The sequence below is a fragment of the Podarcis raffonei genome, chromosome 5 (genome assembly GCF_027172205.1).
Source record: "Podarcis raffonei isolate rPodRaf1 chromosome 5, rPodRaf1.pri, whole genome shotgun sequence".
NCBI classification, from domain to species: domain Eukaryota; kingdom Metazoa; phylum Chordata; class Lepidosauria; order Squamata; family Lacertidae; genus Podarcis; species Podarcis raffonei.
In genome coordinates, this window is record NC_070606.1 from 86,984,430 (window position 1) to 87,010,170 (window position 25,741).

At 44.4% G+C, this 25,741-nt stretch overlaps 1 protein-coding gene across 4 annotated transcripts in view; it reads right to left on the reverse strand.

Annotated features, from left to right (window-relative positions):
* The window catches only part of TNIK (TRAF2 and NCK interacting kinase), a 287,359-nt gene that overhangs the window by 134,866 nt on the left and 126,752 nt on the right, over positions 1–25,741 (reverse strand). For all 4 annotated transcript variants that reach the window (XM_053390548.1, XM_053390547.1, XM_053390549.1 and 1 more), the window contains exon 3: positions 1,961–2,017. In XM_053390548.1, the coding sequence (XP_053246523.1) occupies positions 1,961–2,017 (57 nt within the window). The remainder of the gene's footprint in view (positions 1–1,960; positions 2,018–25,741) is intronic.

Genomic DNA, 25,741 nt, shown 5'->3' on the forward strand with positions numbered 1-25,741 from the left:
TTATTGACTATGGTATCCTTCCAAGCTGGCTGGCTGGGATGTGACTTGAGGGAAGTGAGCACCATTTTGACATCCACTTGGAACCACTGGTTGATGTCATCTGAAAATTTGGAGTGAAGTGCCATGCGGTTATACCTATCCCGACGAAAATCTGCTGTTTATTCTAAAAGCTGTCAGGCTTAAAGCTCCCGTTCCAATGTATCGTTGAACCAGGAGCCAGATATGAGCACCTGTATACAGTGGTACCTTGACTTCTGAACAGCATAGTTCTTGACCGTTTTGGCTCCCAAATGCCGCAAACCCAGAAGTGACTGTTCTGGTTTGCGCACTGTTTTTGGAAGCTGAATGTCCGACCAGGATTCTGATCGGCTGCAGGAGCTTCCTGCAGCCAATCAGAAGCCACGCTTTGGTTTGACTTCCGGAACGGATTCCGTTCCACTTCCAAGGTGCGACTGTAGTCAGCAAATTGAGACTTCTCTGTCTGAGCCAAAAGAAAAATGGCTGCCAGAAGACAAAGCAAGTGTGAGCCAGAAAAACCCACAACGTTCAGAGAAGGGAGTATGAGTGTGTAAGTGACAGAGGAGTGGATGGATGTGCTGCTGAAGCAGCAGCATGTGTGAGAGAAAGTGGGGGTGGGGAGAGAAGGGGACTGGCTTAAATCCTGTATTTAATTGTGTTCTTTTTAATACAAGCTCTCCCTGAAATCTCACGCTGCATTTTCAGGCACAAAATTTGAGAATGAGGCTTAAAAACATGGTGTGTGATTTTTCGTGAATTAAGGCTCTTATTAAGTAAACCCCGAAGTGCTTATGCTTCCGAAAGCTTTAGCGATTCTACACTTTCTTCCCCTGCGGCCTTTTGGCAAGCACGTAGTTTATTTTCCTCCTATTAAAGGAATAACAAGCTTAATACCTTGAAAATCCCTGTTCCTTTTTTGTCATGCAAATTCCTCAGTGACCATATTTATGCATTTTCTGCAATGCATCTTCTAGCCACACAACAGCTCAATGCACCCAATGGGTTCTTGCAAGGTGAAACAATCCGGGGCTCAGAATATCAAAGGCTTCCACGCGCCGAGTTGTGGCATACATATTTCTATTGCTATTGGTAAAAAATAACTCATTCTGAGCAGTGTTTCTTGATCCAGTGAGTTCCAGCTCAACCCTGGGTGGAAGAATGCCATCTAGTAAGGTGAGACCCTGAGGACTAGTACCAGGGGAGGGGTGAAGGAACAGAAGAGATTCATTTATTTTCTCAAGCTATGCATTTGAACAGATTCTGCAGAATTATCCCTCGAAAGCATCTGGGGAAGGGGCAGAGCAAAGACAAAACAAGCCTGCCAGCTTAGGATAGCCACTCATAGCTCTTAGCTAGACTAATGGGACAGCGACAGCCAATCAAAGCAGGCATAGTTGATTGATGCTGGAAAATGAGGGTAGCCAAGCCAGTGGCGGTGTCTGCGCCTCCTTGTTGACGTCCTGCTTGCTCACCAAACTGGGCGCAGAAGGACCATAGCTCATAAGCAGAGCACCTGTTTTGCATGCAGAAGGTCCCAGGTTCAGTCCCCAGCATCTCCAGGTAGGCCTGGGATTCTCCCCTGCCTGAAAAACTGGAAAGGTACTGCCAGGTCAGTGCTGACAAAACTGAGCTAGATGGGCAAAGTGTCTGACACAGAATAAGGCATCTTCCTATCCAAGCTAGATTCACAATGAGCTGCAGCACAGCAACTTGAGGGTCAACTATAGGTTCTTGCATAACGGTGAGCCTGCTGCTGACTGAGGATGATAATCACTGCTTTTTAAACGAAAAAGGGTCCACTTCCCTTCCCATCCAAGTCCACGGGTGTTCTCTTGCTATGCAAACCAATGGACGGCAAAATTGAGGTTTCAATATTTGACGGAGCTGCACATTGTTCAGTAGATTGCACGATAATAAAGTCAAGAAAAGAATAATACATTACCCCGGTGACATCCATGACTTTAATAGCTGCAAGCTGTCCTGTTTTGACATGGCGACCCTAGGAAAGAAGAAATAAAGGAATCACTTAGCTGTCCCAGTTATGCAATGGTGGAAGGATTCGGCCACAAACTCCCACTCCACCAGCCCTGGTGTATTCAGTCAGTGCTTCTCCTGGGAATACGGCAGTTAATAGCTCCATTCCCACTAGAAACTCACTAAAAATTCAGGAATCAATAGCATTCTCATTGCCCATCGGTGTGCATGCCAACACAGTACATTGCCGTTCATTCTGCTATGAGTCATTCTGCTATTTCACCATACAATCTGCTTCACGACTCCACTGGATTCCCTCTAGCACTTGGGAAGGTGAAACAGATGCAGCACAGTCGAGCCAGGATCAGTGCAATATGCTCAAACGGTCTTGCCCCAGTGAGCAACCTGGCTGCCAAATTCTGAAGTTCTCGAACCATCTTCAGAGGAAGTCCTACGCATAACATATTGTAGTAATCTAACCGAGGGGTTACCTGAGCATGGACGATGGTAGTTAGGCTGTCCCTGTGCAGCTAAGGGCCCAGCAGGGTCACCTGCCAAAGCGTATGGAAGGGATTCTGTGCCACTGAGGCCACCTGAGCCTCAAGCGACAGCCAAGGACCCAGAAGTACCTCCAAGCTGTGTACCTGCTCCTTCAGAGGCAGTGAAGCCCCAGCAAGAACAGGCAACCTCCCATCCAAGAGGACGGCAACTAGGATCACACCCACCCACCACACACAACTGCTATGTTCAGAATGAAGGAAGTGTCCACTGGTGCTAATGGGGAGTTGCCCTACCGGCCTGGGGGAACAGCTTCGGTGGAGAGGGCAATTTTAATTAGGAATACAGTGCAGGAAGTAAGGGTTAACACCCCCTCCAGCTGCCTTTTTCTTACACACACACACACACACACACACACACACACACATATATGAGAAATGCAGCGACACATTTCATGTATCATCTAGCTGGGCCCGAAGCCTTCAGGTTCCTTTTCATCTTCTATATAATGGCAAATACGCAGGAGGAGACTTAAGGATTTAGAGACTATTGTTCTTTCATACTAGATTTTTTCTTCCTAGCCTGAAGCAGATTTACTTTGTGTCTGAACACACAAGCAACTAATAATACACCTCAGAGCCGGCACTTTGATGTTAAATAAGGTCCTGGATATGGAAAAATTAGTAGATTAGCCTCATTCCACACGGAACGAAATGACATAACTGTCAACCTTTGACAGGATGAGCCCTTACAATTTGAGGGAAGCTGCAAATGAGAGTCGCATTCCTATTCTGAGAAGAAAACGCCAAACCTTGTTACAATTCAAATTAAGGTAAAGGTAAAGGTACCCCTGCCCGTACGGGCCAGTCTTGCCAGACTCTGGGGTTGTGCGCCCATCTCACTCAAGAGGCCGGGGGCCAGCGCTGTCCGGAGACACTTCCGGGTCACGTGGCCAGCGTGACAAGCTGCATCTGGTGAGCCAGTGCAGCACACAGAACGCCGTTTACCTTCCCGCTAGTAAGCGGTCCCTATTTATCTACTTGCACCCGGGGGTGCTTTCGAACTGCTAGGTTGGCAGGCGCTGGGACCGAGCGACGGGAGCGCACCCCGCCGCGGGGATTCGAACCGCCGTCCTTTCGATCAGCAAGTCCTAGGCGCTGAGGCTTTTACCCACAGCGCCACCCACGTCAATTCAAATTACTTGCCCCCAAACCTGGGAAACTGGGAAGAGGAATCCCAACCGATTTATCGGGTAATTACCACCGCCCATTACCAATGTAATTTTGTGATTCACATTTAAGGCAGACATATTGGATTTTTTCCAACATTGTTGTTACCTTCGCAGACTGCCCCTTGCACAATGGAACTTCTCCCTCCTCACCTCTTCCCTGAACGCCCCCCTCAAATCTGCCCTAGAGGTTTGGGGGACCCCCAGAGCAGATTTTGGAGGGGGTGGGAGAGAAGAAGAGAAAAATCCCATTGTGTAAATGGAACATCTGCAGTGTTGCAGACAACCCATTGCATTTTGAAGCACAAGGGTATTTTCTGATGTAATGAGATCTTCCTCATATTGAAGAGAAGTAAAGTATGCAAACAGTGCAGTGAAAAAGGAAACAGCTGGGCAGAACAGTGTTCTTATTTTAACAGTGGTAGCTTTCTTTCTTTGCAGAGTATGGATATCGTATGTTAAATATATGCTTATATCCTTGTATATTTGCATTTCACTTCTATCCCTTCCTCCTTTTCTTCGATCAGAAATAAACCCTGTTATTATTATAACAAGCATTTCCAAGTCACCTTTAAAGACTGCAACACTCCTAAGACGGCTTACACAAATAACAACTTTGCAATAAAACATTCGGCTTAAATTGGTTTCTTCTTCTCGCCGCGTTTCGCAAGCTTGGGTCCCCAACTGTTGTTGGACTGCAATTCCCATCATCTCTAGCTAGCGGGACCAGTAGTCAGGGACGATGGGAGTTGTAGTCCAACAACAGCTGGAGACCTGGCGATAGAGAACTGGCAGCTTTATCATTTTAATTCGTTTATTTTGTTGTTTCGTGAAATTGTGAGGTGCCTCGCACCCTCAAAAGAGCAGTACAAGGCACCTCACGATACTACAAATAGTTTTGTAAATAAATAGTCGAATTGGCAAGGGAAGCCAAGTGTAAGTAGTTTCATGAGGAAAATGCTAGGTGATTGATTCGCGGAGAGGCCTACTGCCCAGCAGCAGCAGCCCTCCTCACAACACGAGAGCGGCAGTGACTCTGCTGAGGCCACGGATTATTGGCTTTCTCCTTCCAGGAGACCCATGCGGTAAAATCCCAGGCTGGGCCTGGCGCTGAACTCTTCATCACTGTATGGAAGGAAACTAGGTCACTGCAGAGGATCCCAGAGTCCTGAGGGAACGTTCAGTATGCCAGGGCGCGCACACACACACACATATATTTCCACACAGGCAACAGAAGGGGAAGTGAGGACAATCAGAGCTTGGATGGTGCAGATCTAAAGCTTTTCAAGCAAGCACCTTTTGTAAAGGAGCAACAGAGCACACCCACCCACACGACACACAAGGTACCGAGATTTTCTCTCTCTTCCAGGAAAGCAGTACAAAATAACTGTTGGTGGCTGGCGTGCTCATGCATTTTGCATCGGCTCTTAAAAGCTTTTACTGGATCACATTGCAGTCAGTTCTGCCCACCGCCTCCCAAATGCTGCTCAAAAACTGTGGTAAGTTTGCGACGCTCTGAGGTATTTTAAAGGATGCCCAATATAGAACACAGGTTCCTACACTCAAGGCTGTGTGCTGCCATTCCACAGGAATGCTGGGAAGGGAGAAACGAAGGACATGATATGGGCCGGATTCAGTTTCTTGGAAATCTCAGCTTCCATTTGAAAAGTGTATGTTTCAAACCTTTATGTTTGAAAGTGCATGGTGGGGGCAATGCCTGCTGAAATTCTCAGAAGCCAGAAGTAGACAGGAACATGACAGGATATATATATTATATATATTATATATATTATATATATTATATATTTCTACACACACACACACACACACACACACACACAGTAATACCTCAGGTTGAATGTGCTTCGGGATGAGCACATTCAAGTTGCGCTCCACAGCAACCCAGAAGAAACGGAGCGCGTTACTTTCGGGTTTCGCCGCTTGCGCATGCACAGACGGTCAAAGTGACGTCACGCGCATGCGCAGCGAAAAGCGATGTGCGCATGCACAGACGTGCTGTCACTGGTTATGTTTGCTTCTAGATGCGAACGGGGCTCTGGAACGGATCCCGTTCGCATCTAGAGGTACCAGTGTGTGTGTGTGTGTGTGTGTGTGTGTGTGTATGTATATATGTATGTATGTGCATATATATATATATATCTCTATATCTCCTTCATCAAGGATGAGCACGGTTCTTCCCCCACTCCCCACATTCTCATCCTATCCTCACAACAATCCTGTTATGTAGGTTAGGCTAAGAAAGAGTGACTAGCTTGTAGTCCCTCCAGGAACTTCACAGCTGAACGGGGATTTGAACCCAAGTCTCTGTAGTCCTAATGCAACTTTGGGAGCCCTGTGCCACACTTGTCTCTCAGAGGTCTGTAGTGCTTTTTGCCACTATCAGTTAACTAGCAAAACCAGCCTGAAATTATAGAACTTTTTTCAAACTGGGAAAATGTAATCAAATTTGCTCAATTGCAAAATGTACACAGGTTGTAGAATTCAGCTTCTCCAACCCCACAAACACAGCGATTTATTAATGCATTCCTGTAAGGCTGCACATCCATGACTTTCAAAAGAAAAACATGGAGCCATCCCAAAAGTTCATAAAAGAAGCAAGATGAGATGGCTTAATAATAATAATAATAGTGTGTCTAATTCTCTGTTATGAAATTTGCACTCAACAGCGACATATACCTGTGAAAAACAAACCTAGCTTAACTTAAGCTTCAGCAAAGCGGCATCAGAACCCTTCACACTGTTCTCTGGGTGCAAATAATGGTATACATGAATGGGATTTGGGCTGATGAGAGTCCAAAGAATCTTGAAGGAACCAGGCTAGCGATGGCTCAGTTGTAGATGACCTAAAAAGCCAGTTAGCATCCCAGCAGAGTGGCACTGTCTGCTTTAGGCAGGCGCCCTTCTCATGGAACTGCCTAATGCGCTGGCTTCTCCTCAAACGACTGTGTGAAGCATGCCAATGCGCTTCTCCTGGCAAGAAAATGTTTTGCCTCCTAATGAGAGCCAGCCTGAAACCAGGGTGAACTGAGGTCATCTGGATGAATTTTCATAGCCTGAGCTGAGTAGTGCACAATTTTTTTAAAAAAATGAATGAGAAACTGTTCCCAAATCAGATATTAAGAATAGGATACAGACAAGGCACATGGACTATACCGGAGTTGTGTCTTTCAGCCCTATTCATTAATTATTTTTTATCATTTATTAATTCCTGTATCGTCCTTCATCTGAGGATCACAGGGCAGTTTATAATCAAGAACACAAAAATACGTAACACAGTTACAAACAAAAACAATACTCCCCCCCCACAGTTTAAAAGGACACAGATTGTTTAATTAGCCACAGATATGCAACGATGGCACCAGGCGAGTTTCCCTGGGGAGCGCATTCCACAAGCGGGGAGCCACCACCGAAAAGGCCTCTTTCTTGAGTGGTTTTACCACTGCCTCCTTCAAGTAGGCAGGAACCTCAAGGAGGCATTGATTACCTCCTTGGCCCAGCCATAACAGGACTGGACAGTGCTCGGGACACCTCTTGAGATTAATCATTTATACCACATCATCCAATACTCGAATTATCCTTTATACATTTGAGGCTGATCTACTTAATTACAGAATTTTAGATGTCTGGAGGGTGAGGATCCTAACAGGGATTCAGAGGTCGGGGATTTGAGAATTACACTGGCATTTCTATCTAGCTCCCATCATTCTCTACATCATTCAAACACTGGTGCCATTAATATACATCAGATTTTACAAAGTTTCACATGCAAAAGATTTGGGAGGAAAGGATGCTTCCCATTAGGATCCTAAAGTTTCGGTTCAACCAAGAAGAAAACAGCAAAGCGAGAGTTGGAGGCAAAGGTTTCAAATCCCCCCTCCCCAAATCCCGGTGAGACATAAAGGGCAGGCAAAAATTCTACAGGTAAAACTTTCTTTCCTGGTACAAAGAGAACCCTGCCTGGAGAAAAATGTGGAACAGGTGCAGAGGCAAGCCAAAATGGCACTCTTCAGATGTTGCTGGATTGCACCTTCGATCATCCCCTGACCCTTAGCCATGCTGGCTAGGGCTGATGTCAGTTGAAATTCAACAGCATCTAGAGGGAGTAACTTTTACTACGCCTGCTCCCAGTAGTGATGTTTTTCCCAGTAGTGATATATGGAATGTAGTGATGTATGGAAGTGAGAGCTGGACCATAAAGAAGGCTGATCGCTGAAGAATTAATGCTTTTGAATTATGGTGCTGGAGGAGACTCTTGAGAGTCCCACGGACTGCAAGAAGATCAAACCTCTCCATTCTGAAGGAAATCAGCCCTGAGTGCTCACTGGAAGGACAGATCCTGAAGCTGAGGCTCCAATACTTTGGCCACCCCATGAGAAGACAAGATTCCCTGGAAAAGACCCTGATGTTGGGAAAGATGGAGGGCACAAGGAGAAGGGGACGACAGAGGACAAGATGGTTGGACAGTGTTCTCAAAGCTACCAGCATGAGTTTGACCAAACTGTGGGAGGCAGTGGAAGACAGGAGTGCCTGGCGTGCTCTGGTCCATGGGGTCACGAAGAGTCAGACACGACTAAACAACAACACCCCTGCTCCAATGCATGCGGCCATTCTAGGTGATAGCTGTTGGTGAAGGCTACTCTATAAGAAAAAAAAACTAGTTCAAGGAACTAATTCCCTCCCACAGCAAAATGAAACTCTGAATTTGATGTGTGCCCAATCCTTACCTGGAAGCGTTGCAAGACACTTCCAGTTGTGCTGGTTCATCACAAATATGGTTCAGCAAGAGGCTGAAGTGGTTTTAATTTAGTTGCATTCCATCAAACTTATGCTTAACTTACGATGTGCTTCTAGGTTTGCATTCTTAGACATGTTGTGATTCTCCTACAGCAGGCATCCCCAAACTCAGCCCGCCAGATGTTTTGGGACTACAATTCCCATCATCCCTGACCACTGGTCCTGTTAGCTAGGGATGATGGGAGTTGTAGTTCCAAAACATCTGGAGGTCCAAGTTTGGGGGTGCCTGTCCTAGAGGTTTCAAGAGAGGACAGGTGAAAATATCCAACTAAATCATGGGTGACTGACAGGTGCCACAAGCAGAACAGCAAGCATCAGTTTATGGCAGTCTAGGGACATTTCTACAGCATGCCTCTTCCCAGTAGGTGGTTCATCAGCAGGCAATGCAGAAAACCATTCCAAGACCCCAGAGTCTGTATATGTATTGTAGTATGTCCTAGGAGTTATGCCTCTCACATACCTTGGACACAGCGGCTGACACATTTGACCAGAAAGGCTGGCCACTGCTCAAAGAGTCAGTGCATTTTCACAGCTGACCCTACCATTGGGCAGGATGAGGTGGTCCAGCACAGGCAGCAGATTTGGGGTGCTGTGAAGCACTATGAATGGACAGTCATTTATTTAGTTAGTTACACTTGCTAGGTGCCTCATCGAACGAGGTCTTCCATTGTTTGGGTTTTCTGACATGTTCATCACCCTGGGAGAAACCGCTTGCATTTTCTGCCTCAGGCACCAGATGTCTTCAACCATCTCTGCTTTAGCCAAATACTACCTTCCAACTCAAATCTATTCATTATCGTAGTCCACTGAGCTCATCAAACATGCATCCTTGTATCTGATTCTTTATCAATATCAAGGTTTCTGCTTTACATTGTTGTGTGTGCGCATGATGTTGTTGGCATAGCTTTCCTCCCCCCGATATGCTGTCAAAGCTTATTTGGGTACAAACCCAAACTCAACTCGCAGCTTATCCAAGTGAGAATGTCAAAGCTGTTGTTGTTTTTGATTGAGCACTCATCTGAGCATGAAGCGATCCCTCTAATTACCTTTAAAACATTACCTAGCTATCGCTAACTCAAAAATGTCATGAGTGTTATGTGGACATTACTCAGATTCCCACAAAACGAGGGCAGTGACAGAGAAAGTTTAGAGTGGCAGATCTGTGCGTAATCTGCAGAGTTTTTCAAGACAAAGGAATTTTGAAGGTTATGTATACACCTTATAAATATTCATCAGCGCTGCATATAATCTCAGAGTGGCCCTCGGCGTTCCCGAGCTGTACATTTTAAATGTAGCTGTTTCAATCAGTAGAAATTCTTACGGTAAAATTGACACTGTAGAGACAGCTGGAAAAGGTTCTAAGATTAAGTGACATTGAAATGGAACATAGTTTGCATCTGTTATGTTCAGCTTGATTAAGCTAGGTGCAGTTTTTACATTGCTTTTTTTTAAATTAAACAGGTTGTAGTCAAGTATATGAATACGGTGTGCTGCTTTAAACCACCCTGGGCATCTTTCGTCTCTTCTGGAGAGTCAGTTATGTGTGATTAGGTAACATAAAGGCCCAGTTTAGGCATAATGCTAAACAAGGAGGTTCCAACATTGCAAGAATGAGCCATAGTGAGCCTTAAGGTCACACATTCTCCCCTCTTCCTCTTTCTTGTGTAAGAGAGCGAGACCGAAAGCTGATCGTTTCAATTTTGCTGCCTTCCATTACCCCAATCTCAGGACACTTGTTTAGTTTACCTATGGTTAGTTTAAAAAAAACAAACCAGGATGTGAAACCACAGTTTGGTTCTGGTGTGTTTTAACTAACCATAGTTTAGGCTAAGCCGGTTTCCCAAATTCAGAAGCAATAGGAAACAGCAGTTTCTTCCAAACCAGAAGTGGAAGAGTCACATCACCTGCCATCCTGCATGAAGGAGAGAGGAGAGAGAAGGAACCCAAGAGCCCAAGGCTTGCCACAGTTCATTCTCAGAATGCTATACTATGCATGTCTGAACAGAGCCAAACCGTCCCCCATTACCAACACTCCACAGAATTTTACCGGAAAAGAGTTTATGTGAGATCATTATCTGACATCCCTATGAAAAAATTATGAGACAACCACTAACTTTTTCTATTGGAAACTGTCTCAGTCGTTTTGTTTTGAAATTTCTGTATTTGATTGGTAGTGACTTTTTATTCCAATAGGCGACTTTGATGCCTCACAGAGGTGTCTTGGAGTGATACTGATAGTTTTTTTAAAAAATAAATAAATAGAATCATAAACAAATACAAGACAGTTTGCACGTCATAACCTAATTTGCACAAACACTCAGTTTTGATTTAGGTTTCTAAGCATTCGCTTACATACACATACACAGATAATATATTCAATTTCACACCTATATTTCAACTACACTACCTCACTAGGCTGTAAGCCCATTCTATTATTATTATTATTATTATTATTATTATTATTATTATTATTATTATTAAAAGTTAAATTGTCAGGATTCTACAAGAAGCTGCTTGGCAGGGGGTTGGACTCGATGGCCCTTGTGGTCTCTTCCAACTCTATGATTCTATGATTCTATGAACACAGGGTGGTTCATGATGCAATTGTTTCCATGAAGATTCTTAAACTCCCTGCCTTCTGCTGATATTTTTCTAATTTTGGCTACAGAGCAAAATAGCACAGCTAAATAAGATAGTAGCTTGGAGGAACAGTATTTTTTTTTTCAAAGTAGCTGGCAGAAAATGGAGAAGAGCTTCCCTCATACCCAATCAGATGGAACTCCTGCTTCCATGGCTTCATTATGGGAAAGAAAAAGGGCTCATCTGAGTGAGCATCTGGCAACACTAACTTTGATTGATCAAATCTCACGGCATTATGGGAAAGAGAGCGTCTCTCTCTCTCTCTCTCTCTCTCTCATGCTCACACACCCCTGACAGCTTCCCCAGGCATTCTGTTCGACCTAGTCACATAAAATGACCAGAATGCACTTGCAAAATAGTCTACTTGCATAAATATTTGATATTCTGCCACTTTCGGGGAAGAGGGAGGGAGGGAAATACCTCGGCACTCCTATCCACCAGGGCAGAGCTGACAAATCGCTATTAGCTTTTTCTAAACAACAACCACACAGACACGTTCAGCAGACCAAGTGAAACTAGCTTAGCAAATGGCGAGACGCACACCCAAAGAATCCTGTCTTCTTACACTTTAAAGGTACAGGGGGGGATAAGCAGCAAAAAAAATAAACAACCCAGCAGAGTCATATTATCGTCATCCTTCCCATTCATGCTCCAAGATGCTGCTTATGAAAAGAAGGGCTTTTCATTGGGGGGGGGGATGTAGATACACAGGTGCCAGGTCTACCCAGGTCTCAACACCCCAATCAGTAACCATATTGGTCAATCCAAAATGGTAGACCTGTTCTCCAAGACTGCTTGTGTGTGTGTGTTTCTAGTAGTTATTTTGCTCCCTACTTTGGAGAAAAGCCTGTGGACTTTCATATGAACTGGCCTTGGCTCAGATGTAACACTAAGTGAAGTCTTACACCCATGAGCCCCATCTGGGGTTGCATTTGTGAGCCTCAGGCCTGCACATTCTTCTCTCCCCTCTTCTAGCTAAACTGTTTTGGTGCCCTCCAGATGTTGCCAGATTGCAAGTCCCATGATCCCTGACCATTGCCTAAGCAGCTGAGGCAGATGGGAGTTTTAGTCTACACTTGGGTTTACTGTTACCAGGCAGGAACGTCCGTCTCCCTCTCCTGAACCACAAGCAGGAGACCATGTTCTTCTGCTTTTTTCAAAAACACAAAGCTGTTCAGTGAAGATGCTAGGTGCACGTCTGTGGGGAGGCTGTTCCACAGTTTAGGGGCTGCCACAGAGAAAGTGCTCTCATGGCTGCCATCCCCCACCCTCCTGAGGTGGTGGAACAAACATGATCTGCAGATCATAACACCTGAGAAAGTGGATAAGCATGTGGAGACCATCTTTCAGATATTTGGGGCCTGAGTCATTTCAGATTTTGAATGTTAACAGACCCTCTTAAGTGTCCCTGTTTTCCAAGGACAGTCCCGAATTTACAGAAGCCGCCACGGCTTCTGATTGGATCCTGGAATGTCCCACTTTTCCTTAGGATGTCCCTATTTTCATCAGAGAAATGTTGGAGGGTATGGAGTTATGCGACTCTCGGGCCAAGGAGATAAAGTAACTCTACAACCTTGAGAAGACATCTGAAGGCAGTCCTGTATAGGGACATTTTTAAATATTCAGTGTTTTATGATGTTTTTATATATGTTGGGAGCTGCCCAGAGTGGCTGGGGCAACCCAGTCAGATGGGCAGGGTGATAATCATAAACATAGTAGAATTTGTTGTTGTTGGTTAGTCGTTTAGTCGTGTCCGACTCTTCGTGACCCCATGGACCAGAGCACACCAGGCACTCCTGTCCTCTACTGCCTCCCGCAGTTTGGTCAAACTCATGCTGGTAGCTTCGAGAACACTGTCCAACCATCTCGTCCGCTGTCATCCCCTTCTCCTTGTGCCCTCCATCTTTCCCAACATCAGGGTCTTTTCCAGGGAGTTTTGTCTTCTCATCAGGTGGCCAAAGTATTGGAGCCTCAGCTTCAGGATCTGTCCTTCCAGTGAGCACTCAGGGCTGATTTCCTTAAGAATGGATCGATTTGATCTTCTTGCAGTCCATGGGACTCTCAACAGTAGAATAGGACGTCCCTGTTTTCATTTGAGAAACATTGGACGGTATGTGTTAATGTGAGTACCTTGAATTGGGCCTTGAAACAAACTGTCAACCATTACAGCTGTTTTTAAACAGGTTATATGAGTGCTAAATGGAACCTCAGCCAGCAATCTGGCTCCTGTATTTGGGACTTGTGATCGATGCCTGGGGGCAGGGGAGCGAGAGTTGCTGATTCTCGATCATGAATATTAGCATACAAGTATTGATAAACAGCGTGCATTCAGAATGCAGCTCTTTCTCTGCGGAAAGTCGATAGGCAGACAGGAAAGCATGGCAACCAGGAGAGACTCAGGCCAGGAAATAATAGGTCACATCTGAAGTACGGTACCTTAATGGTTTGTACAAAATTATACAGTAAAAATTCATTTGTGCTCCCATTGCCATTAAATAAGCCACCACTGTTGGCAAACCAAATTTCTCACTCCACTATGCAATTATAAAAGTGGCAGTGAATGCATCTCTGCTGTCACATAGCATTAAATTGGAGCAATACGTTACAGCAGCCAAAACAAAAAACGTGTTCTTGGCTTTTAAAACGTAAATATCATTGCATTCAAGTACCAGCCTCCGGAGGAGCATAACTCAAGAAATCTCCATGCTTAAGACAGTGAAAATGCTAAGCAAAATAAAGGAGATATGTAGGCGCCTTTTGAGATATTTCTACATCATAACGTGCTTCCAATCTACATCCGGCTACTATTTCCCCCACAAAGTTGCTGTTTGCCGAAAACACAATGCTTGGGGGCCTAAAGCAGGCAAGAAGGAACTGTTTTCAGGTGTCAATCCAAACTGGGAGTCTGTTTCAGATAGGGGGACAGGCCCCGGTGGCTACCCTTCCCTCGAAATAAAAGCAGCTGTATTAATTAATAAAAGCAGCTGTATTTATGCAAATCTAATGCGCCATCAAGGACGTGGGTGGCACTGTGGGTTAAACCACAGAGCCTAGGACTTGCTGATCAGAAGATCGGTGGTTCGAATCCCCATGATGGGGTGAGCTCCTGTTGCTCGGTTCCAGCTCCTGCGAACCTAGCAGTTTGAAAGCACGTCAAAGTGCAAGTAGATAAATAGGTACCGCTTTAGCGGGAAGGTAAACGGCGTTTCCGTGCACTGCTCTGGTTCGCCATAAGTGGTTTACTCATGCTGGCCACAGGACCCGGAAGCTGTACGCCGGCTCCCTCAGACAATAAAGCGAGATGAGCGCCGCAACCCCCGAGTTGGCCACGACTGGACCTAATGGTCAGGGGCCCCTTTACCTTTACCTTTAATGCACCATCAAATCTAATGCACACCCTAATTTTTGCAACATAGTTTGGCAAAAAAAAAAAGGTGTGCATTACACTTGAGTCAATACTATATTTAAAAATGTGACTAGCACTGTGTGCAGTTTGGTCCTAAACTGCTACACATCCCACATTCTGCGGAAGTGTAAAAAGTTATTACTTATGTGCTGGATGAAGTATTATTTCATTGACCTATCTTAAAATGGTAGCAAAACTATTTCGTTGGGTGACCCCAAGTTCTACTGCAATTATTTTCATTGTTGATACTATTACCAGAAGATACCTAATGCCAAGTCACGTTGCCCACTCTGACAGGCCATGGCTCTCTGGGTTTCAGACAGAAGTGTTTCCCAGCCTTACCCGGAGATGCCAAGGGGTGAACCTGTGACCTTCTGCATGCCAAGTAGATATCCTACCAATGAGCTATGACCCTTCCCTGCTTTAGACGGGGGTCTCTCTTTCTTTCAAAATAACACAACCACACACCTCTCTCCTGGCAGGAAAATAAAACCTGAGGAGAGACAGAAGGAGCAGGAGGAGGACTGCTGCCCTGAGCCTTACTTGCCAGAAGATCTGAAATATATTTCCTCTCTTGTTCCTCTCCCTCCTTGAGAAGCAGTAAATTGGTTGGCTGCTTTCTGACATCATTCTGACAGTGTCCCTTAGGGGCATTTAAACGGAGAAAGAGCGAAGGGGTCTTTATCAAATCAGACAAGTGCAGATTTTATTCATACTTGCACATTCAGCGCATTTTCAAAACCCTCCTACTTCTTCTTTAAGAAAAATCCCCAGAGTGAGTTTCTAAAGACACTCCAGGTGGGATGACAATTTAATTTTCAGGTGAATGTTGTTGCGTTTTTTGGTTTTTTTACATTAACTTTCAGACCCAAACAAAGCCTGCTTCCGGGTGTTAAGACACCATGTGACGCCAGGAAGCTGGAAGATAGTGAAGCAGGCCATTAGTCTAATTCAGTACTGTTTACATTGACTGGCAGGTGGGTGGTCAAAATCCCTCACACAGGGTTCTGAAGTGCACGGTGGCCAGCTGGGCATCAGGCATTTAGGAACGGCAGCCCAAGGGGTGTTGCCAGACCTGTGCTTGGTGCGTTTTAGCAGCAGTTTCAAAGGTTTCAGCTGTGAAAGGGTAGTGGGAGCACACCTCACTCATTCTTAGAAACTCAGGTATATAAGCTTGGTGCCAAATGGCACTGTGAATCTAGGCTGCAGTCGCCACAATGGAATGTCTGTTCAGTAAGTCTGCAGCTTATAAATTGTGGTCGCCAACCATGTACAGTGGTACCTTGGTTTGCAAACAGTCTGGTTTGGAACAGATTGTGGTACCACTGTAGTTGCAATTTCGCCCGGCTAATTTCAAACACTGACTTCACTTCAGAAAAAGGAATGAATGGGAGCTCACTTTAAGCTCCTGATCGCTCGTTTGGAGCCACATCTGTACCTACTGCACACCTGTTGTCACGCTTGATGTCTGGCATGGGATGGGTGGGTGTGGTTTTGGAGATCCCTGGCAGGCCAAGTTTATCCTGCGGGCCAGAGGCTCCCCACCACTGCCCTCCAGGATACGTAACAGCAGTCCTGCCAGGCAAGTTGAAAGCCTATCTAGTCCAGCATCCCGTTCTCACAGGTCTACCTGTTCCTATGGAAAGACTGCAGGCAGGACATGAGCCACATGGCACTCTCCCTTCTCATGTTCCTATGTGTCTGATATTCAGAGGAATGCACTTCTGATGCTGCAGGTAACACAGACAAGTAGATCCTTGGTGTTATGTACTGAAGTTCTCACCCTGGGCCAGCAGGGGGATACTGTAGATAGTTATGCAAATGAAGGATCGAAAGTGACGTTCAGTGATTGGATAGTTTGTATGCAAATGAAGGATCGAAAGTGACGTTCAGTGATTGGCTAGTTACAGAAAATGGTTACTGTTGCATTCTAGTGGAGCTCTATATAAGCAGGCTGACTGAGCTCCTCAGTTCAGTTCTGTTCCAGCTTACAAATAAAGAGCTGCTTTGGAAGAATTGCTGTGTCGTCTGATATGTTCGCCCACAACTTAACACTTGTAGCCCTTTCCTTCATTAACTTGGCTAATCCCCCTTTAAAGCAGTCCATGTCGGCAGCCATCACGACATCTATAGCAGACACAGGCAAACTCAGCCCTCCAGATGTTTTGGGACTACAACTCCCATCATCCCTGACCACTGGTCCTCTTACAGACATCTCTTAGATAGGGATGATGGGAGCTGTAGTCCCAAAACATCTGGAGGGCCAAGTTTGCCTATGCCTGATCTACAGGGTTTCTTGTCCTACCTGGAAATTTCAGGGGTTTCAACTTGCAATCTTCTGCATTCGAAGCATGTGCTCTACCACTAATCTACAGTCTTATACTGATTCAGACCACTGGTCCACTGAGCCCAGTACAGTCTTATCCGACTGCCAAGGTCTCAGGCAAGATGTCTTTCCCAGTCCCGTTATCTAAGCTCCCTTAACTGGAGATGTCGGGGATTAAACCTAGGACCTTTTGCATGCAACGCACGTGCTCTGCTGTTGAGCTAGTGGCTCAACGATGGATGCGAGCCAACAAGAACTGCTGCATAAATATTAAGACTCAATATGCAGGGAGTGTTCAAAGGGACTTTTCTTTTCTGAAAGCTATTCAAAGCAGACAAACGATTTAAAAGCCCCTTTCAACTCTACAGGAGATTCACCCATTGCCACAGCTAATAATTTCTACATCTGTGTTTTGTTTCTCAATTTTCACAATGGTGGTGATTATATCCTGCCTTCCACAGAAGGCGGCTTACCTAAAATAAATATCAATGCAAAAACCAATAGAAAGAGCCTAAAAATCAGCTTCAGACACGCACCGAGAAAAAAATCAATGGTAGTTAAAAAGAGCAGTGGGTGCATATTATGTTTCTTAATCGAATACAGTGGTACCTTGGTTCTCAAACTTAATCCGTTCTGGAAGTCTGTTCCAAAACCAAAGCGTTCCAAAACAAAGGCCAGCTTTCCCATAGAAAGTAATGCAAAATGGATTGATCCGTTCCAGACTTTAAAAAACAACCCCTAAAACAGCAATTTAACATGAATTTTACTATATAACGAGACCATTGATCCATAAAATGAAAGCAATAATCAATGTACTGTACTATAAAATAAATAAGACAGTATTGTAGATGATAAAAATTAAAATGATTTTTTTTCTTACCTGCACTGATGATAGTCATTGTTGTGTTTTTTTTGGGGGGGGGCTTTTATCTATTGTTGCAATCACACAATCAATCAATCGGTACCTCAACTGGGTTCCAGACAGTCACAAAAACAAGATCACAAAAACAAATCTATGTTCCAGGAAAGCGAACAAACTGCAAACCAGGTAAACTGCTGTGGGCACAAGACACAAGCCTGAACTAAGCACACTGCGACCTATTGTATGACAGAATGCTTCTTCCAAGCCTAATTTCTGGGGGGGGAGCAAGACTCCAAATGTGCCCGGAAAGATCTCTGAGGGTGTACATAGGCAGCTGTGGACACCATGCTGCCAATCCCTAAGCAGGGTTGGATTAAGACTTTTAGAGGCCCTAAACACTGAAAAGTTTATGGTCCCCACCAAACGCAATTCAACACAAAAAGATACTAAACCAAAAAATAACATTTTATTTTTCAAAATGTCTCAAAACTTTCATGTCCACTGAAATAAAAATATTTTCTTTCTAGATTTTCTAATTGTGAACTTCTTTCAAAAAGAAATTTATCTCTATCGCTTTTTCTGGTGCCCTAAGCAAGCACTTGAAAGGGACGTGAGTGGTGCTGTGGGTTAAACCACAGAGCCTAGGACTTGCCGATCAAAAGGTTGGCGGTTCGAATCCCCGCAACGGGGTGAGCTCCCATTGCTTGGTCCCTGCTCCTGCCAACCTAGCAGTTCGAAAGCACGTCAAAGTGCAAGTAGATAAATCGGTACTGTTCCGGTGGGAAGGTAAACGGCGTTTCCGCGCACTACTCTGGTTCGCCAGAAGCAGCTTAGTCATGCTGGCCACATGACCTGGAAGCTGTACGCCAGCTCCCTCGGCCAGTAAAGTGAGATGAGCGCCGCAACCCCAGAGTCGGACACGACTGGACCTAATGGTCAGGGGTTCCTTTACCCTTTACCTTTAAGCAAGCACTTGGTCTGCCTATAGTGTATTCCATCACTGCACCCCAACTTAGACAGAATGCACATAGTTAATCTGTAAACGTTCAACATGGCCTTATAAGGCCTGTTCAGTTTGCTCCCGGGGCCGATACCCCTATCTTGGTTATGCCATAAACATTGATTCTGAAATTTTGACCTGAATGCTTACTCTTGTGCCTGGGAGCCAGAGTTCCTGATTTAAAAGCTACATATCTCAACAAGCAGCAGCCTAAAGAAGCCAAGCCAGTGTATTACCCATCACAATCAAAACTGTTATCTAATCATGTTAAATCAATGTTGTTGCTCTTCCCATTTTGAAAGGGGTGGAGAGAAGGATATTCTTTCAGCCAATATTGCCTTCAAGGGTTTTATAGGCTTCAGGCAAGCTTGCAATTGTACTGTACTCTGTTCCCAATGTCTAACAGTAAACAGTCAATAAACATTTTGCAGTTGCCCAGATTCCATTCTTCTAGCAGAGCAGAGTATCTCTTCGCTAATGATATATGCGAACATACACAGCTATGTCAAGACAAACACTTTTCTAGAACGCCTTTTAATGCCAGAATTTCCTTTTTGTGAGCTGCAGTCTTTGCTTTGCTGCAAATATTGTCGAGCTACCAGAGAAGAGAGGGTACCAATTTCCCCCTCCCCTCTCATTTTGTCTTGGAACATTTGTGTCACATGTGCACAGATTTCCATGGATGCAATGAAATGGAAATTCTGTACTCTCAAGGAGCCGCCAAGCTCTATCGGGTGGAGTTAATCTTCTCAGAATGGTCCGCACACTTTTTTGTATTGATAAATTAGAATAGGATTGCTTTTCCAAGCATCTTCTCTCAAGAAGGAATCTTCTGTTAGTACGGATGGCAATTCACCAAAGCCGGTCTGGGATGTTGGCTAAAGCAAGGGAAGAACATCTTAGGTTACAGAAATCCCTTGGGCATTCAATGGACATGCAGGGAGTTCCCCGCTGACTTCAGTTCTAGCAGGTGAGCAGGACACGGAAGAAGGATGTGCTCTGGGGGCTCCAGCAGGTTAATGGAAACCCTGAATCAAGCCGATATCACTTGGACAGATTAATTTTATTTTTATTACGCATTCTGTGTTTTTGTATTGTGTTTTTATGTTGTGAGACCTGTGGGTATAGGGAGATGTACAAATTTAATAAATAATAATAAATAACAACACACAACCCTGCTGATAACACCCTGAACACCTTTTGTGGAGTCCTCCATCCCAGGTATATGTCAGGAGTAGGTAACACTGTGCAGCTCCTACAGGCCAAGCCCCAAGGAGGGTACATTGCCTACTCTCTCATCGACCCAAAATACTGGCTGCAACCTTCTAGGCTTAGTATACTCTCAGGGTTGGAGGCCAGCTGGCTGTGGCTATCCCCACTGCCCCTACAATATCTCTGGGGCCCTGACATAATGACCCAAGGTGATTGTCACGCTGGGGCTCCAGAGGCACTGTGATGGAAGTTTAGGAAAGCCCCAAACAGCATCAGCCCTGTATAATTCAAGGAGCATCTCCAACCCCATCGTTCAGCCTGGACACTGAGGTCCAGCGCTGAGGGCCTTCTGGCGGTTCGCTCACTGAGAGAAGCAAAGTTACAGGGAACCAGGCAGAGGGCCTTCTCGGTAGTGGCACCCACCCTGTGGAATGCCCTCCCTTCAGATGTCAAGGAAATAAACAACTACAGTGGTACCTTGGGTTAAGTACTTAATTTGTTCCGGAGGTCTGTTCTTAACCTGAAACTGTTCTTAACCTGAAGCACCATTTTAGCTAATGGGGCCTCCTGCTGCCGCCACGCCGCCGGAGCCCGATTTCTGTTCTCATCCTGAAGCAAAGTTCTTAACCCGAGGTACTATTTCTGTGTTAGCGGAGTCTGTAACCTGAAGAGTATGTAACCTGAAGTGTATGTAACCCGAGGTACCACTGTACCTGACTTTTAGAAGACACCTGAAGGCAGCCCTGTTCAGGGAAGCTTTAAAGTGTGTGATATTGTATTGATATTGTATTGTGTTGTGTTTTTACTATTTTTTTGTTGGGAACTGCCCAAAGTGCCTGGGGCAACCCAGTCAGATGGGCAGCATATAAATAAATTATTATTATTATGGGCGGGCAACACCAACCATAAATCCTGGCACCAGCCCTTATATCGAGGAAAGGCGAGTCTAGTTGATCAAAAATGGCTTCCCAGATGCATTAGCCTATTTGCAGGCAGTGAAAGAGAGATGGTTTTGGCCATGTTGACAGGTTAACTGTCAAAACAGCAGGAACTACGTTTTAGTAGACTTCTAAAAATTGGCTTTTATCTCTCTCAGGCATACCCTTCGTATCATGGACACCACAAGGGAAGAAAGCTCACAACTCCTGCTTCACAAAGCAAGTGGGAAATTGCTTGCCTTTCTTCACCAGTTAAGTTTTTCCGTATTTCTGAATGGAACCTGTACAACTTTCAAAGCCCAAACAACTAGAAACAACGCCAAATTAGGTAACTGAAAGTCAATAAAAGCATCTCTTTAAAGAGCCTTACTGCTGTAGGTATTATTAAATTACATGCGTCAAAAAATAAAAAGGTTAATAATTACTCCCAAGGTGTGCTTAACGTCATCCCCCCCCCCAAGGTTTTACGCTGCAATTGCAAAATTATCTACAGGGCTAATTACGGTACCTGAATATTTGTATTAGAGAGCAAAAAATGTCAGGTTTTGAACAAATGAGGAACATGAGGTTTTTTTAATTAGAAAAAAGGCAAAACAAACAAAATACGCTGCAATTAAGCAGCACCTTAGTACAGCAGAGTTCATAAATAAGCACTAACCAAATAGCTGGACTGGAAATGAAAAGTGTGGTCGGGGAGGGAAGGCCGAAGAATCTCCTCACAATTATGAGGAGACAAATAGCTGGCGCTCCATTTCTACATAATGAATACAGCCTTTGAGGAACATTTACTTAGCATCTACTGTACCATGAGTACTTTATAGTGTTCTTTCTTTCTTTCTTTCTTTCTTTCTTTCTTTCTTTCTTTCTTTCTTTCTTTCCTAGAAGCCGCAGTGTCAACCAATGTGTTTTAAATATACAAAACAAGAAGGCCTATTGAGATTACACTTAATATGCAATCCCAAGTATGCACATCCTTGCTTAAGGACGCAAAAAGTGAAGGATCTGAGCAGGGTCCAATTCAGCCCAGCAATCTTTGGAAAGAGGGCATTGGGTTCACAACATCCCCAGATGGATGGACAATATGAAAATATGTGGTAGAGGCAGGGTGAGTTTCATTTTTGAGGGGGTCCTTTGCCTTCTGATGGATGTTCCCAAAGGTCAGTGAGCCCTAGGGTGCTTACCTGGCAGCAGGCAGCAGCGATGCAATGATATGTTGTTAAATTTTCCAGCAATGCTCTTGTGCAATGCTATGTCAGGGGTATTTTGAGAATATCCCAATCCTCCCACCCAGAGTGATTAGGGCAGGTGTAAGGCATAAACCACAGAGCCTAGGGCTTGCCGATCAGAAGGTCGGCGGTTCGAATCCCCGCGATGGGGTAAGCTCCCATTGCTTGGTCCCAGCTCCTGCCCATCTAGCAGTTTGAAAGCATGTAGTGCAAGTAGATAAATAGGTACTGCTCTGGCGGGAAGGTAAACAGTGTTTCCGTGCACTGCTCTGGTTCACCAGAAACAGCTTAGTCATGCTGGCCACGTGACCAAGAAGCTGCACACCGGCTCCCTCGGCCAGTAAAGCGAGATGAGCGCTGCAACCCCAGAGTCGTCCGCGACTGGACCCAGTGGTCAGGAGTCCCTTTACCTTTTAAGTTACTATAGACGCTGCTGGGAAGCTGGGACCCAACAGATACCAGAGGAGGTCAAACAGTGGGCCTGGTGAGAGATTATTCTAGTCTTCAGAAACATTATTACACAGGTGTGGGGTCACTAAAGGAATTAAAAAGATTTCTGCCAGTTCACAGCTGGAAGAAGTGAAGACAGGAAAGGCAGGAATAAGAGGAGACATGTCAGAAAACTTGAGCTGGAGCAGAAAAGCCTTTAACTGAAGGGCATGCTACCTATTTTTACTTCTTTACGTTGCTACCACCACAAGTAAAAGAGGTAATTCACTTTCTAATGGGGCTGTTAAAGAACTAAAGAACGTTTAGGTGGCTGCCTTTTATGCACATGCTTGTGGATAAGCTAAACATCAGCTCTGGTGCCATTTTTAGTTACTGAAGGTAAAAGCTTTCGGTTCGGAAGTTTTAAGAGGCGGCATGTGATCCCTGGATTTGTAAGTATTGGCCGTAACTTCTTATTACTTCTCTTAAAATGGACTCCAAACCTGAAACTACAAAGACAGTCTGATGAAGTGTGTGAGAGTTAAAAGAGCATCACCTGCTAGGTTCTGGACATTTTTCAAGCAAGTAATTTAGTGTTTGCCAACTAAGGTCTAAGAAGCTAATTTCAGGAAGGTTAGCGCATGAAAGGGATTCCCTTGACTCTAGGGCTATGCTAAAGAAGCGGTGAAAAACCCTGTTGTTAAGTTGTGGGTGAAATTGTGCTTTGCACACATGGGTTCGTATCCCATCCTCGTTGCCAGTGTTAAGTTGTGGGTGAATATATCAGATGACAGAGCGATTCTTCAAACAGCTCTTGTTTATTCACAGGCCAGAACTGAACTGAACTGAACTGAAGGGTTCAGCCAGCCTGCTTATATAGAGCTCCACTAGAACGCAACTGTAACCATTTTCTGTAACTATCCAATCACTGAACGTCACTTTCAATCCCTTATTTGCATATGTGGACTTGAGTGAAAACTACAGTATCCCCCTGCTGGCCCAGGGTGAGAACTTCAGTACATAACATCTGTTAAATCAACTAAGACTGCAATCTTAAGCACACCTACTAGGGTAGGGAGTAAGCTCCTATTTAGTTCAGTCGAACTTTCTCCTAAGTAAACATGTTAGGATTGTACTGTATATTGTTTCCTGAACTCTGCTAACAAATGCCATGTTTTTATGGTGGCCAACAAGCTAGTATTACTTGGTCCTGCAGGAAATTCGAGCTATGTAGAGAAGCTAGTATCAATACCAACAAGACCAGATTTTGCCAAGCTGCCAGATTCTGTCTCCAAAACTGTAAGATTCCATGCAGGCTCTCCACCCCAATCTGAAAGATGTGTCCAGGTTCAACTCTGGATCCATCCCCAGGACATGGCTGGGATGAAGAATTTTTGAAATCAAAAGATGCACCTCTAATGTTGCCATGGAATGGGAAATCACCCTAAAGCAGAGCTCTGAAGACAAGAAAAAAGCAGCGAAACACAGAAATCCATTTAAGTGGATCAATTTCAGTTTGAAAACCCAATAATATAGTGGAGCACTGTGGACCCTCCGAGTACAAAATTGAATCATTTGCATTCATTTGTTGGGCTGACACTCCTGTATTTTGCTGCTTTGAAAATCCATATTTACACAGTTTGCTGTAAACACTTGTAATAAAGGACCAAGTAAATTGCTTACAGCTATTTAAAGAAAGAATTAAAGCTGTGGAAGATATATGACCTCTCCCTCTGCCATATTGCTCATCCTATGGAATCAATACAGCAAAGATGCTCAAGTATTCAGCTGCTCTTAACATGCCTTGGAAAGCCAGCTTACTCCGGTGAGATGAGCTACTAAACACTAACCAAAGAGCTCTGGATTTTCTGAGTGGCTTTAGCTAAGCCTCTATTCCCTACCTGGGACTGGCTTTCACAATTTAGATGTTGTTTGCATTGAAGTACTGGAGCGACTGCAGGTGCCATCAATATTACAAGTCGTTGCTGATTACTCTGGGTCCCACACAGGTCACAAGTCCGCAGAACAGAGATCTGCCCTTCAACTTTTTAACATGATGTGTCTCTCCTGGGATTTTAAAAAAGAGTCAAGCCAAGAACTTGGAGGAAACAACTTACTTGCATATGACCGCTCAAACTCAGATTCATTCTCTGATTGGTACTAGATTAGGGCAGGGGGTAAAAATCTCCATGGGCACCCTATTCAAGTGGCAACAAATGTTGATGCGGGCATTGGAGAAATGACAACAGCCCTCTTCCCCCAAACACACACCCAGCCGCATAGGTGCCATAGGGCCCTGGGTGCCCAAGCACCCACAAAATTCCCCATGAAGGGGCCGGGCGCCCACAAATTTCAGTGCCAGGGCCATGCACACTGCATGGCACCCATGGCCCTGGGCATCCATGGCCGTGGGGCCAAGCTGGCACTCCTGCCCAGCAGAACGACTTCATGGTTCACAACCCACATTTATTAATGGGTATGAGGATCAATTTGAGAAAGGCAGGCAGAAATGGTACCAGAAAGTTTAACAGCTGCTCCAAATGTACAAAACACTGGAAACAGGAAGAAAAGGCAGGCAGATCTGCACTGCACATTGAAAGCACACCCAGTACACATTTAAAACACATTACTTCCCCTGAAATATAGTACTAGGAACTGTGGCCCTGTGAGATGAAACTAGTTCCCAGGATTCATGTATTTGAGATGTGCATTGGACATGCTTTAATTTTATGGTGTGAATCTGCTGGAAAAATACATCAAAGGACTCTTTCGTCATGGTCATTCTGACTTATCTTAGAAGGTAAGTTTGGAAAAGGAGATGAAACACCAAATATAGTGAGAATTTTTTTTTATTGTTGTTGTAAATGAACCTTGATATTATTATTATTATTATTATTATTATTATTATTATTATTATTATTAATCTATACCGCTTTATAGTCAAGTTTATTTTGTGGCATATATATGTATTTAATTGCATAATGAAAACCAATATTACTTGAATGAGGAGTAATAATCATGTTCTGTTTCCTGGTCACAAGAAAAAAAAATAGTAGACAAACCCTTAGCCATGTAGAAAACAAAAATCCCATAGTGTCTAACTTATTTTAAAGCTGTAGTAGTCTATTATTACACCCATTTACATATGAACTGAAAATGATCTTATAGA